The sequence below is a fragment of the Sturnira hondurensis genome, unplaced genomic scaffold (assembly GCF_014824575.4).
Source record: "Sturnira hondurensis isolate 20B ecotype Veracruz unplaced genomic scaffold, ASM1482457v3 Scaffold0005220, whole genome shotgun sequence".
NCBI lineage: Eukaryota > Metazoa > Chordata > Mammalia > Chiroptera > Phyllostomidae > Sturnira > Sturnira hondurensis.
The window spans coordinates 6,041,740-6,055,822 of NW_028077851.1; the positions used below are offsets into that span (position 1 = coordinate 6,041,740).

Sequence of the window (14,083 nt, forward strand, 5' to 3'; positions counted from 1 at the left end):
AGGCATATATTAATATAACATAAGGAGACTGGGACACTAGCTCTACAAGGCTATACCACATCTTTCTCTAACTCTAATATAACTAGTAACCAATTAAAGATGTTGCCTTGGTGTCACACTCTATCATGTCAAAAACTGCCCCAGCTAATAAATCACAGGGTCTAGACTAGGTTCCCCCAAATTCCTATTTAACCCCTTTAAAACTGAAACATAATTTCCCAAATGTCATTCCCAAGTCTTTTTCTGCATGGTTTGTAGTTGATAAGAAATTTGATCTTAGAGGGAAACAAACTGAAGTCACAGAAGGCTGTCACTCATATTTTGTATGAACCACTTCTCAAGACATGTACTGTTATTCATATGAGACAATGATCTGGGATGCACATTCTCACCCATCAGCCTTTATTACCTGTAATGAAGGAACCCGGGTCTGGCTGAAGGGATCGGAACTGATTGACATAGTACTCGCGCTGCTCTTCTGTTATCCTCCACGGTTCATCTGGGTAATTACTGCTGTTATCTTGTGGTTCTCTCTCCACTGAAAAAGACTTCAAAAATAAATAAGCAAATACTTAGAGAATCTCTCTTTAGTGAGATGAAGTACAAATATTAAACAACCTTTATAAAAGTACCATGCATTATACTTATTTTCCCCCAAGGGAATAATTTAAATACCTTATAACTAGAAGGTAAACGTCTGAAGAGCTGACCATCATGCTTTGTACTTTTTTGTATTCTCCAAAGTTGTTAACAAGACTGACTGAGCATGAAAGACTAAACACTCAGTGAATGATGAAAATGTTTCCAATGTAATGAAGGAAGGGTAGAAAAATGATTATTCTTATCTTCAAATATTCACATTTTGATCCTTTCAGATAACTGAGCAGATAGTAAAATAATCAATTCTTTTTAAACCATACAATAGTCTACATAAGATATAACTATCATTTTTTCCTGAGACATTCCCATTGTATAAATTTGGGAATTAAAAGCTTTCATTCAAATCCCACCTCCTAAGTCCCACTCAAGAGGCAAGTCAGGATCACCCAACCCCTCATCCCGCATTTGTGAACTGGGGTTAATATTTAGTACTGTAGCTAATGTTACACCATCCAGAAGAGCGATGACACAATGAATGGGGTAAGAGGGGTGCATCAGATATGCCACTAGGGGGCGTGCAAGCCAAAGTTGAGGCTTTAAGAATGGAGAGAACCAGAGAAATGGTGCAGGAGAAAACAAAGCTTGGCTGCATTGTGGGAAAAGAAGCAAAAATTGTGATTCTAGGAGGAGGGACCCGGGGATCTATTCCATCCTTCCCATCTACTCTAAGGCTCAGGAGCTACTACTGCAGAGAGACACCTTCACAGAACCAAGAGGTCAACACAAGGAGGGTAAGGCATTAGGACAAAAGTAGAGTAGAAAACAAAGGAAGAGGCATTACTGCTAATAAGCTATCAGGTTGCCACTTATGAGCACGCTATCAAGGAATTAATCATTAGGAGGGCATTCGCTCCACTATCCCTAGAAAAGAAAGCAGACCATCTCTGCCCTGTTCCCCTCAAAATACACACCACATTCCAGGAAGTAATCGTTCCCAGAAACACCTGGCTCTCCTCTGCTGACATTCAGAGAAGAAATGAGACTATAAAACTTTGAGCTGTGCTATAATCTTGAGATGTTATCTTTGAAGTTTTCATACTAGGTGAGTTTCTACTAAATGTAAATCAAACCATTTTTAAATGCCCTGGAAGCCACTATCCACATGAAGTTAATATGTTAAATTCAGAGTGCTTTAAAATTTACAAAGCATTTCACAGATCCCTATGTCATCCAGCATCTCAAAAAAATTGAGAGGTACAAACAGGAGGTACCATATCCTTTTCCCAGATAAGGAAACTGAGACTTAGGGAATTTGAGAGACTAATCCATACCCTTAGGTGAACCCTTGCAATCAGCAAATAACTGCCCTCTTATTTATCTGTTGTTCAAAGCTAGGCTCTTGGCATATCGGGTTGTCTTGTATTTTTTCTAACTGGGTTGCTACCATCTGAGTTATTTTCAGAAAACTCCTATTCGTTCTGGTAAGAAAAAAACAATATAAAGAAAGAAAGCAAGGAAGATCAAAAGTCAGTCTGAGCACCCAATGGACCACACAACTTTCCAAAATTGCTCCCACCAAACTGCAGAGCCAACTGAAATGGTCCGGGCAGCAATTTCTGAATGAGCCCAGATGTCTGAGCAGGTTCCAGAGACAGAACCCAGGGTTGAGGCCATCAGTGTGTGCTGGACTGGGTTCCTGGCCAGATGGTAATGTCTAGAGCTATAGGAGCACTGCTCTCCAGGTCAGCACTGACAGAAACAGCTGCAGTAAAAAACAAAACAAAACAAAACAAAAAACAGAAAAATCTAGGCATGGAGGCAGGAGAGTAAAGAACGGCCACCTATGAGTAAACACTTAAGCAGGCAGAGATGGTTCACAAAGCCCGTGGGACACAAGTGGAAAGTCCAGTCTCACTGCTATCCTGAGAATGAAGGTGCCAATATCTCTGTGATGTGTATGGCTGCTGTGTTCCCTGATTCTTACATGGAAGCTACTACTGCCCTGGAATATATTCCTTCCCTCCAGGAACTGAAGCTGCCATATTCAGTTGTTGTTGTTAGTATCAGCCCATGTTTGTTCTTTCTCCAATTCCAGGACCACTGCTCACTCTGCTTCCTCTCCCATGTAACCTCACTCCTGAGTGGCATCAGCGGTCTCTTAGCGGGTCTTGAGTCTATTCTGACATCAGGAACGGACAGAAGAAAGAGATTAATTCCTCCATTTAAAAACTTACAGGATGACCTGTTGCCTCATTTTTCAGAATCCACCTTCTCCACCGGGCCTTTAGGGCCCTTATAATGTAGCTTCCTCCTAGCTCACTCTCAGCAGGCTTCTGATTGCTCACTCTTCACGTTTCAGATTTGTGTCTATGTCCTAGGATACCCTTCCTCTGATTCAGCCTGCTCAGATCCTACCTATCAAGTCCCTCTGTCTCAAAGGTTCTCTGATGTACTTGCCAGGCCCACAGCCACTGCAAAGAGCACTGCAATCCCCCAGCTCTGCTGTAATAGTGGGCCTGGCAGCCACGTGCATACTGCAAGACCACTTCATCCCTGGGTCTCACCTGAGTCCGAGTGCAGGGGGCACACAGCTGCTGGCCTGTGGGATGCTCTGGCATAGAAAGCTCTCCTCTAGTAAGAACAGCGTGGGCTAGGTACTCATTCTTTGGGATGTGGATAAGAAATATGAGGACCAAGAAGCAGGGAGAGCAGACCCTGAACAGCTGCACTTTCTGTAGATGCATGGGCCATGATGTAAAATAAGGGTCACATTGGACTTAAAGCCATGAGGGAGCCAGAGCCAAGCATAAGCAGAACCGGTGAAGTAAAGAAGGACTAGAAAGAGTAGGGGCCGGGGATGGTTGTTGGCAGCCAAGTAAGTGGACAGCAAAGCCAACTCAACACAACTAAGGCAAAGGCCTGCTCATGGCAGACCAAACACGAACAACCAAGAACTCCTGCTCCTCAGAACCACAGGGTCACTCCTTGTCTCTCATTTCTTGGATTCCAATATGAATCCTAACCCCTCCCCCTTTTTGAGAAAACTTAAGCTGGCAAGAATAGCTCCTATTCCCTAAAACCATAAAGGTCTTACAACAACGAAAGAGGGCATGTGGACACTGTGTAACTGTACACTGTACAGCCCTTTTAGTGGCTTTCACTAAACATGTGAACCTATCCCCTTCTCCTTCTCCCTGCTTCTCACAGAATGTTTTTAACTGACTTAATAAACCAAGTGCTTTAAGCATCATAAAAATATGAATCCTTAATATACTTACAATATCACAGTTTTGAACATTTATTCTTGGTTTTCATCAATCAAGTTTCAACCTGGAAGGCTAGAACTGTATATCATACATACATTCCCTTACTCTAGACAAAGTCCCTGGAAGGTACATCACAGATGCTAAAAATTAGTATGAGGTCCACTTTTTGACAGGCTCTAGTAAGTTCAGGGGTATTTCTTATATTGAAAGAGATATAGAAATTCTACTCTATGTTGTACTTAATGGAAGAAAATTTATGAGTCCAGTTCATAATCTCAAGTTTGAGATCTATCAAAAGAAGTCCCTAACTGCCTTCCTGTAGTTTACCAATGGTCTAATGGCTATGGGGAGTTCTCAAGTTCCGTATCCATTAAGTGACTATTTCAGGGACAGGTAAGGGCATATGGAAAGGGTAGATCACATTCCACATATCCTTAGACTGAAATATTCCAAAAGACAGCTGATCCACTACAAAAAGCAAAATGATCTGAACTCTGCTGCATAAACAGTGATCCGCTCATTCATTCATTCACAGATACTTATTGAGCACCAACAATATCCCAGACACTAATTACTAGGAATACACTGATGAGCAAACACATTCTTTTTCCCCAAAAGCCTAGAGTCCGCTTAGGGAGAAATATATGCAATCTCAAAACGGTGAAGCACATGCTATGGTAACACAGGGTACACTAGAGCTTTGCTACTCAAAGTGTGGCCCCCAGACCACCCACATCAGCATCACCTGGGTACTTGTTAGAAATACAGAATCCCAGGTCCTACCCCATGCCTAGTAAATCATAAAGTATGGGAGTAGAACCCAGGAAGCTGTGGTTTAACAAGCCCTTCAAGTGATTCAAAGCACACTTGAGTTTGAGAAGCAATGCTATAGACTATGCATGACAAGGCAAGCAAAAGGAACAGCATTTGCAAAAACACCCCCCAAAATAAAAGAAAATAGCCATCTCCTGAAAGTAGTTCAGTTGGGCTACATATAAATAAGCTTGGCTGCCACTGCAGAGAAGATGTTAGTGTAATTGCCTCAAGATGGTCCAAACAGAAAGCAGGTCCCAGATCATGAAGGCCCAGGTGTACCAGGTTAACAGGTTTAGAAAACAGGGAGCCACAGCTAAGTATTAAACAAGATGCTGAAGTATCATCAGATTTGAGTTACAGAAAAAAAAACATTTCAGTGAGGAGAATGGAGGGGGAAAGACTAAAGGTAAGATCATTTAAGGCCATATCCATAACTGCCGCTCAAGGTCAAAGTGATCCCAGAGTAAGGAGGGTTATGACAGAAGACAAAAAGGTCGTAAGGCCACCACCAGAGAAAGGCCTATTATAGTAGTCAGGTGGCAGCTCAGGAACTTTCTATCAGCAGCTAGGGGGCATCTCCTTGCAGGACCTAGAGACATGGAACCATCTCCTCCAAAGGAATCCAAAAGTGAACCACAACAATCAACCCAACTTTTCAGATAAAGTCAGTCACCTAAGTCAGAATGTCTAATTGCAAAGATCGAAAGAAGGCACTGAGAAACAGGGGTGGGTCGGCTGTGAAGCATTTGGCTTCCAAGTAGAAACCAGAACCAGGAAAAGCTCCACTTTTGCATGTGCCCTAAGAGACCTCCCCCATTTCAACTCCAGCTCCAGTGGTTTGGTTGGCTGGGTGGAGATATTTGCTGCTTGGTGCCAATTTTGAGTTCTGCCAGCATTTTTAAGAAAAAATAAAAAGAGAGAGAGAAATCATCCACATCTGTCTGCTTAAGTCACATACATATGGCTCATTATACAATTTCTCTAGACACAGGAGAATTAGATTTGCTTATATTTAAAACATTCAAACCCTTGGTTTTGTTTCAAGTGAAATGCAAATATTTGGCGCTGCAAGTTGTTATCTCTGGGGAAAACAGGCTGTTTATAATGAAAGAGACTTCAAAAGACTCATTAAAAATAATAGTATTAATAAAATCCTAAAAGGTGACATTTACCCCTGAAGTATCTTAAAAATCAGGCATAGCTGAATAACATGAATTGCAAGGAAGCATTGTCCAGGGGAACTTCAGAAGGGTCTGTATATTGTTTCAACCATAGAACATTTCTGTTTAGAATATAATCCCACCCTGGAAGCATCTTATAATTGCTGCCTGTGAGTCCAGCCATTTCACCCAAGGGTGTGATAATCTTTCAACAATATCTTTTAGGTGCCTTAGTAAACAAACCATCTGGAATAGCAAAAGCTATTATTGAGTGGCTACCCACCCAGGAATGACATTTTTCTAGGCTCCCTTGCAGTTAGTTAGGTGCAGCCATGTGACTGAATTCTGGCCAATGTAATGTGAGCACGAGTGACTTGCACCACTCCCAGGCAGGGCTAGCACCGTATGGCACTTCTCTGTGCTCTTCTTTCCCATTGGCCACTTGAATGGGGGATGGCACAGCCATGGGACGGGAGGAGTCCTGGAGCCTGAGTCACCATATGGAAAAAAGCTACCTGCCAAACTGTTAAGATGACTGAGAAATACACCTATCATCTTGAGTCAATAAGAAGCAGGACATATTTGTTATAGCAGTTGTTACCCTAACTAACCTAGCCTTCAAACAAGACCCAAAATAAAGACAGACCTGTGCAGTCCCAACCACAGTCATTCCTACATTGAAGATGAAAGCATGAGACCATCCTCATTTTGCAATTTGACCACCTAATGGCATTGCATAATTTTAAGCCCAAATAACTTTCTAATTATAATTTGGTTGCTCATGCAGACTATCCACAGAGACAGCACACAGATGCATCTTTGCACCAGTCTTCCTATGTTTGATTAACAGGAATTTATCTTTCAGGGTGTGTAGGAGATTCTGGGGAGGAGGTACACAGTGAAGAAAAAAAGAGGGCTGGAGGAAAACTTGGGGAAAACTGCTAAATGGAGAAATGAAGCTAAATGGAGCTAGAAAAGGAGATGGAGCTCAGCTATTTTGTTTTCACATTACACCATTCTATATTATACTCTATAAACCTCATTTATAGTCTGTCTCCCACCCCACTCTCACTATAATATCCGTAAGAGCAGGAAATCTTGTCCATTCTGATGACTGCTATATCCTCAGTGCCTATCAAATAAGAAACACTCAATAAATGTTTGTTGAATGAGTAAACAAATAAATGATTGGACAAATTTCCAATTATGGTCCAGATACATAAATGTTAACCTGGGATCTCCTATGTGACTAGAGCTGAACTTTACATGTACCTATCAAATACTGTCACCCAACAGTAAAGGCTGGGCCCTCTCCCTTATCTAAGCAGTTAAAAAACTTTACATTTTTTTTACTTTTTATTTTGAAGTAAGTATAGATTCACAGGTAGTTGCAATAAATAATTTCTGTCTCTATCCGTAGAAAGTTCATTTAAATTAAATCCTAACAGAGCAATTTAAGCTTATCAGTTTTTCCATGGAAACAAATGCACAAAGGTGTCTTTAACTCTACATTGCCAGACTCACTTAGGGATCTATTTTCAACAACTCAGAAGAGGTTCTCTCTCAGTTTATGAGACAACACACAGTAGCTACTTAGGATAAACAAAAAATTTTAAATGACCATCACAGTCACAGGAGAATGGTAGGTAACACATATTCGATACTTTGCGTCGTGCCAGACACTGTAAAAGACTAATATATACGACCTATTTTCATCTTCACAACAATTCTGTGCAGTGGGTCCCATTATTCACAGTTTATAGAACAGGAAGCTGAGCATTAAGGAAGGCAAGTGGTTTACCAAGACCATACACCTAGTAAATGGTAGAACCAGAACATGAATGGGGGTCCGAAACTACTTTTAATCCCGAAGCTCTGTGGTTCTCTCCTTCCCTTCCATCCATCCATCCATCCTCCTGCAACAATGGTGCCATTTCCTTTTCAGAACAACCTCACTGCAATGCCTAACACCATTGTGGCAATTTTGCAGATTGAGGATCTGTATTTGGAATATGAATATGCTATACTTACACCTCCCTCCCCATTATCTAGCTTAATTGTAGATTTTGGGCAGTGAACTATTAAAGTATACAGAGCACCGTCTTATTTCTCACATAATTTTTGCCCATCTGGCATGTTTTCACACTAGAAAAGGATCCTGTAGATAGCCACACCATACAGGCAATCAATCATTTCACTGTTATTTTAGTATGTGGCATTAGTGCTATTTTGATTAACATAAGGAATCCTTATGAGTAGTCATTGTCTCCGATTCTTCCATCAGAAGCCAAGATCTGCTGCTCCAGAAGGGCATTTTTCCTTTGCAGTTGTCAGGATTTTGTTGTCTGCTTAGAGGATAAAATGAGAAATCAGCAGTAAGAGAAGACTGGTGAGGACACAGACTTCTAGCACCAATGCACTAATGTCCCCAGCCCAACCCTTGCCATTTTAGTCAAGGCTACAGGTCTCTTATCCCCTATGTCCTCCCCTCAACATTCAACAGCCTGGGGTCAGATGGGAAACAGATGTGCCAAGAACTTGGGCTGATTTCAAGAAATGCTTTATAGAGGCTGAGACTACAAATTAGAGGTGCGAAAAACACCGGTTCTGGAGGCAGAGAGACTGGGTTAAATCTGGGACGGTCACTCACTCACCATGAGCCTTGGGCCAGTTACCTAACTCCTGAGCCATCCACCCCCCACCTGAAAGGTGGTGCCATGGCCCACAGGGCTCTGCACACCTCTCTGGTCCCAACTCTCTAGCACTCCAAGCTGTAACACACAGGCCTTTCAGTTCTTTGGCTGTCTCCTCTCCATGCAATCTACATATGGTACTCTTGCTCACTCAACACTCACTCTGCCTCTCTTAGCATAACTCCCTGCACTGTAGAGGCTGAACAGAGGTAAAACTACACTGTTCCAAAAGCTTTGCTGCTAGAATTCCCAACAGGACTTAATGTTCTACTAAACAAATACTCCTACAAAAGACTAATTTAGAAGTGAGTCGCATGATGAAAGAGACAGGGAACAAAGCATTTATTTTGCTGGTCCAGGTCATGCATGATGTGACGATGATAGCAACTGCCCACTTCTGTAGCTTTCTGACTGGCAGAAGCAAGGCTCCCTAAGCCATCCAGTCCTGCTGTGTGGTGTGGGGAATTATTCTTGCAAGTTCAGAATAGTCTGAATTGTCAACCCTTCCAAAAACTTGATAGGATACCCACATCCTATTTCTCTACCTAAATCCCTATTTGCTTAACCTAGCCAGAGTAGAATCTGTTGTCCACAACAAAGAACCCTAATACATGCTCTTTGTCTAAGCTCTAGACATGTCTTCCCACCACATGAGACACTCTTATCCTCACCTCCCAGCACCATCCTTCCTTTGCCTGGTTAATTCCTAGTCATTTTTCACTTCTTTGTGGAAGCCTTCCCTCACTTTCTAGCCCTAGGTTAGATTTCTCTATTATATGCTACCAAAATACTCCCTTGCCTTTAAGGTAATTGTCAGTTTTCCATTATATATACAAGGGTGGGATCATTTGATTCACATCCATCTTCCTTCCACTTGACTGCAAGTTCCCTGAGAGTAGGCATCAAATTTGTAGTCCCAGGGTACCCTTACCATGGTGGCTGACCCAACAGATGAGTACAGGATGTAATGTTGTAAGTAGTCTACCTTCCAAGACTGTTGGGAGGCCTGAAATGACATACAGATGCTAATGGACCAGTAAAGCTCTGAGCTAAATAAACACTGGGTCAGTACTGACACTTACTGGGTTAGGCAAATGGGGGTATGACACCACCTGCTCACCAGAGGTCAAGGGCAATACTGATGGACCTATATTGGGGCTGATGTGGTGCTATTTTATAGGAACCTTCCATATTCACAGCCTAGTATTATTAACTGAGACCAAAAGGTCCTGGGGGATATGCTGGAAACAAACAACACTCTTTTCCTGCTTTCAAAAGTATGGTCTGAGATCAACACTTCAATCAGGTGTTTTCGGCTACATCTGAGAGGCTAAATTTACCAAATCGATGTGGGCCATAGCCATTACCAGGGAAGTTCTGGACACCATACGCCTTTAATGCAATGCCCACACCTTGTAGAGAAAAGCAACACTGACCCCACAAATAAGATGTGTTTATTTGCTTTCATCAATAGTCTAACCAACCTGTTGCAGGGATGCTAGACTTCTAATGTGGACCAGCCTACCATTTTGACCCTCCTCCTACTCTACTCCCTAAAGCAGCGGTCCTTGCATGTGCAGTTCACTGTAGGGTTTGTGCTCCTGAGAATCAAATGCCACTGATCTGACAGGAGGCAGAGCTCAAGTGGTAATGGCAGTGACAGGGAATGGCTGTAAATACAGATGAAGCTTTGCTCCCTCGTTCACCTGCCTAGTGCTCACCTCCTGGTGCAGCCTGGTTCCTAAAAGGCCACTGACTGGTATCAATTCGTGGCCCCAGAGGTTGGAGACCCCTGCACTTAAGCATGGATTCTGCAAGGCCTTAGAGAACAAAATCAGTCCTAATATCTACTGAGACAATGTCTTTTTTCCAAAAACATCTTTCAATTTCTATCCCAGGCATCCTCTTCTTATATTCTGGAATGACCTTTCAGTGATCCAGTATCCTTTTTTAATATATTTTATTGATTATGCCATTACACTTGTCCCATGCTCCCCCTTCATTCCCCTCTACCCTACACACCCCCTCACCCCACATTCCCAACTTTTAGTTCATGTCCATGTGTCACAAGTTCTTTAGATAATAAATTTCCCATACTATTCTTGCCCTCCTCCTGTCTATTTTCTACCTACCCTCTATGCTACTTATTCCTTGTACCTTCTCCCCAGTCTCTTCCTCCCACTCCCCTGGTGCTAACCCTCCATGTGATCTCCATTCCTATGGTTCCGCTCCTGATCTAGATGTCCACTTAGTTTGCTTTTGTTTTAGGTGTGGTTGTTAATAACTGTGAGTTTGCCGTCCTTTCACGGTTCATATTTTTTATCTTCTTTTTCTTAGATAAGTCCCTTTAACATTTCATATAGTAAGGGCTTGGTGATGATGAACTCCTTTAACTTGACCTTATCTGAAAAGCACTTTATCTGCCCTTCCATTCTAAATGAAAGCTTTGCTGCATAGAGCAATCTTGGATGTAGGTCTTTGGATTTCATGACTTGGAATACTTCTTTCCAGCCCCTTCTTGCCTGTAAGGTCTCTTTTGAGAAATCCGCTGACAGTCTGATGGGTACTCCTTTGTAGGTGACTGTCCCCTTATCTCTTGCTGCTTCTAGAATTCTCTCCTTCATTTTGGTCTTGGCTAATGTAATTATGATGTACCTTGGTGTGTTCCTCCTTGGGTCCACCTTCTTTGGGACTCTCTGAGCTTCCCGGACTTCCTGGAAGTCTATGTCCTTTGCCAGATTGGGGAAGTTCTCCTTTATTATCTATTCAAATAAAATTTTCACTTTTTGCTCTTCCTCTTCCCTTTCTTGTTCCCCTATAATTTGAATGTTGGAATGTTTAAAGATGTCCTGGAGGTTCCTAAGCCTCTCCTCATTTTCATGAATTTTTGTTTCTTCATTCTGTTCTGGTTGAATGTTTCTTTCTTCCTTTTGGTCCTCTCCCTTGATTTGAGTTCCAGTTTCCTTCCCATCACTATTGGTTCCCTGTGCATTTTGCTTCATTTCACTTAGTGTAGTGTTCATTTTTTCACCTAATTTATGACCAAAATCAACCAATTCTGCGAGCATCCTGATCACCAGTGTTTTGAACTGTGCATCTGATAGGTTGGCTATCCCTTTGTCACTTAGAAGTATTGGCTCTGGGGCTTTGAGCTGTTCTTCTGCTTGAGCCATAATGTTTTGGCCTGTTCACGCCTGTTACATATGAGGGGCAGAGGCTTAGGTGTTCACTAAGGCAGGTCAACCCAGTCACTGAGTTGTGACTGGGGGGTGGGGTCAGAGAGGGAGCAAGGGTGTTCCGCTCTCTCTCGGATTTCAGTCCCCTCTACTGCTTCTCACAAGCAAATTGGACCTTTCTGGTGCTGGTTCCCAGGTAGGTGGGCTTGTGTACGTTCTAGGACCCTGTGGGTCTCTCCAACAAACTCTCCTGTGAGTCTGGGAGTCTCTCCCAGCACCTCATCCCCAGGTAGTTTTTCCAATCAGTGCTTTTAGGCTTTATTTCCCATAGCTGGGGCCCTGGGTTGTGTGGTCTGTTGCACTGACCGTTTTTTTACCCTGGTTTATCTGCACGTGACTGTGTCCATGGTCAGCCAGCCGCCCTGAGAGCCTTACTGGGTTTACTTGTTTCGTCCCTGTGGCTGGTCCGATAACCACCACCTTTTCCTGCGGGGACCACTTTCTGCTGGCTGCTGACTCCGCCCCTCTTACCAGTCTGGATGAATGGTTCATTGTTGTCAGACTTCTGTACAGTTCAGTTTTCTGTTTTCTTTGGTTGTATTTTTGTTTCTAAATCTTTGTTGTCCTTAAATTTGGTAGTGTGAGAAGGTACAGTATTTCTACCTATGCCTTCATCTTGGCCAGAAGTCAGTGATCCAGTATCTTTTTGCCATTCTCATCTTGCAGCACAAAATATTTTTGTCTTTCACATAGAACTGCATCTCAGTAAAAAAAAAAAAGAAAGAAAGAAAGAAAGAAAAAACCACACACACACACAAACAACATCACTTTAATTGTTAAGAAGTATGGGGACATGATAAGCACCTGAGGAATACAAATAAGAGCTAAAAAAAAAAAGGTTTAGGCTGAGAAAAGTAAATTTCAGTATCAATTGAAGTTAAATGTTTCAAAAATAAGATGTAACAAATCTGAAAAATAATTATAAGTAGGTGAGTAGGAAGGGGTCTTGCTGCTGTGAATAATAAAACTTGTTTGTGGTAATAGTGACCATTCAGATATCTGTCATTCCTACGTAGAGTTGGCAATGAACACACTGAGGACACAGCTATCTTTTACCTCCTAGGAGAGGGTAAAACTCCAGGGAGGGTTTAACATCAAATGGGGAATGAATCTGGTAAAACAAGATGTCACATAAAGAACAAGGAACATGCATTCCTAAAAAAATTTATCAAACCAGTTCTTCCTGTTACACACAAAGGCAAACACACAAATACTCTCTCCCTCCCTGTTCCTCCCCCTCCCTCTCCCTTTCTTCCTCCTGTTTCACTCAGAGGAAGAAAACTGAGCTAAGCAATGATGACAGGTCAATGAACAGACACACTATGTAGATATTTACTATCCCTCACAACAGAAGATTTTCCTAGCTCTAATCTCTACCCATAAAGTTAAGTAATACAACTTTACTGTCATGAAAGTATAAATGGGAAATCCCCATTGCAAGCAGCCTGGGACACTCGAGGACTGAAAAGAAGCTGGGTCTCTACCCTGCTTCCAGGGCCTCAGGCGCCCAGCACCTCTTCTCCACCATGCAAAGAGCAGTTTTCCACATACATTGCAACCTCTCACTTGTCCAAAGAAACAGAGATACCAGCTTCTGGTTTCAGACTGGTAGAAATGACAAACCAATAAGAAAATACTGATAACCCAAAAGGAAAAAAAAGGTATATGATATGAAGAAGCAATTAACAAAAAAGGAAATACAAATGACTCATAAATTTAAAATATCCCACTTCATCAATAAAAAAAGCTAATTAAGATTACACTGAGATATCATTTTTCACCTATTGGATTGCAAAGATCCATAAGATTTTTTTACCACATTGTGTTTGCATGGATATGGGAAAATAAATATTTTCTTACACTGTTGGCAAGTATGTAAATTGTTACAGCCTCCAATTCTAAAATCTCTATCTAATATTAAAAATGTGTAACCCTAGCTGGTGTGGCTCAGTGGGTTGTGTGTTGTCCCACAGGGCAAAAGTTGCCAGTTCCCAGTTCCCAGTCAGGGCACATGCCTGGGTTGTAGGTTTGGTACTCGGTCGGGGTGCATGCGAGAGGCAACTGATTGATGTTTCTTTCCCTTTCTCCCTACCTTTCCCTGTCTCTAAAAATATATAAATAAAATTGTTTTTAAAAATTAAAAATGTGTAGATATTTCACCTGATTATTCCATTTCTGGGAACTAATGCTATAACAATGCCATATAATGTTATAATGCTATATAACAAACTTTTGGCTAACCCAATACTTTTCTGGTTCCCATTAAATCTCTTAGGATTAATAATTTACCTGTGACAACTGTCAATTCCCTC

General features: G+C 41.8%; 1 protein-coding gene across 3 annotated transcripts in view; it reads right to left on the reverse strand.

Annotated features, from left to right (window-relative positions):
- The window catches only part of REPS2 (RALBP1 associated Eps domain containing 2), a 215,782-nt gene that overhangs the window by 123,312 nt on the left and 78,387 nt on the right, over positions 1-14,083 (reverse strand). For all 3 annotated transcript variants that reach the window (XM_037046289.1, XM_037046287.1, XM_037046288.1), the window contains exon 6: positions 410-548. In XM_037046289.1, coding sequence (XP_036902184.1) covers positions 410-548 — 139 coding nt within the window. The remainder of the gene's footprint in view (positions 1-409; positions 549-14,083) is intronic.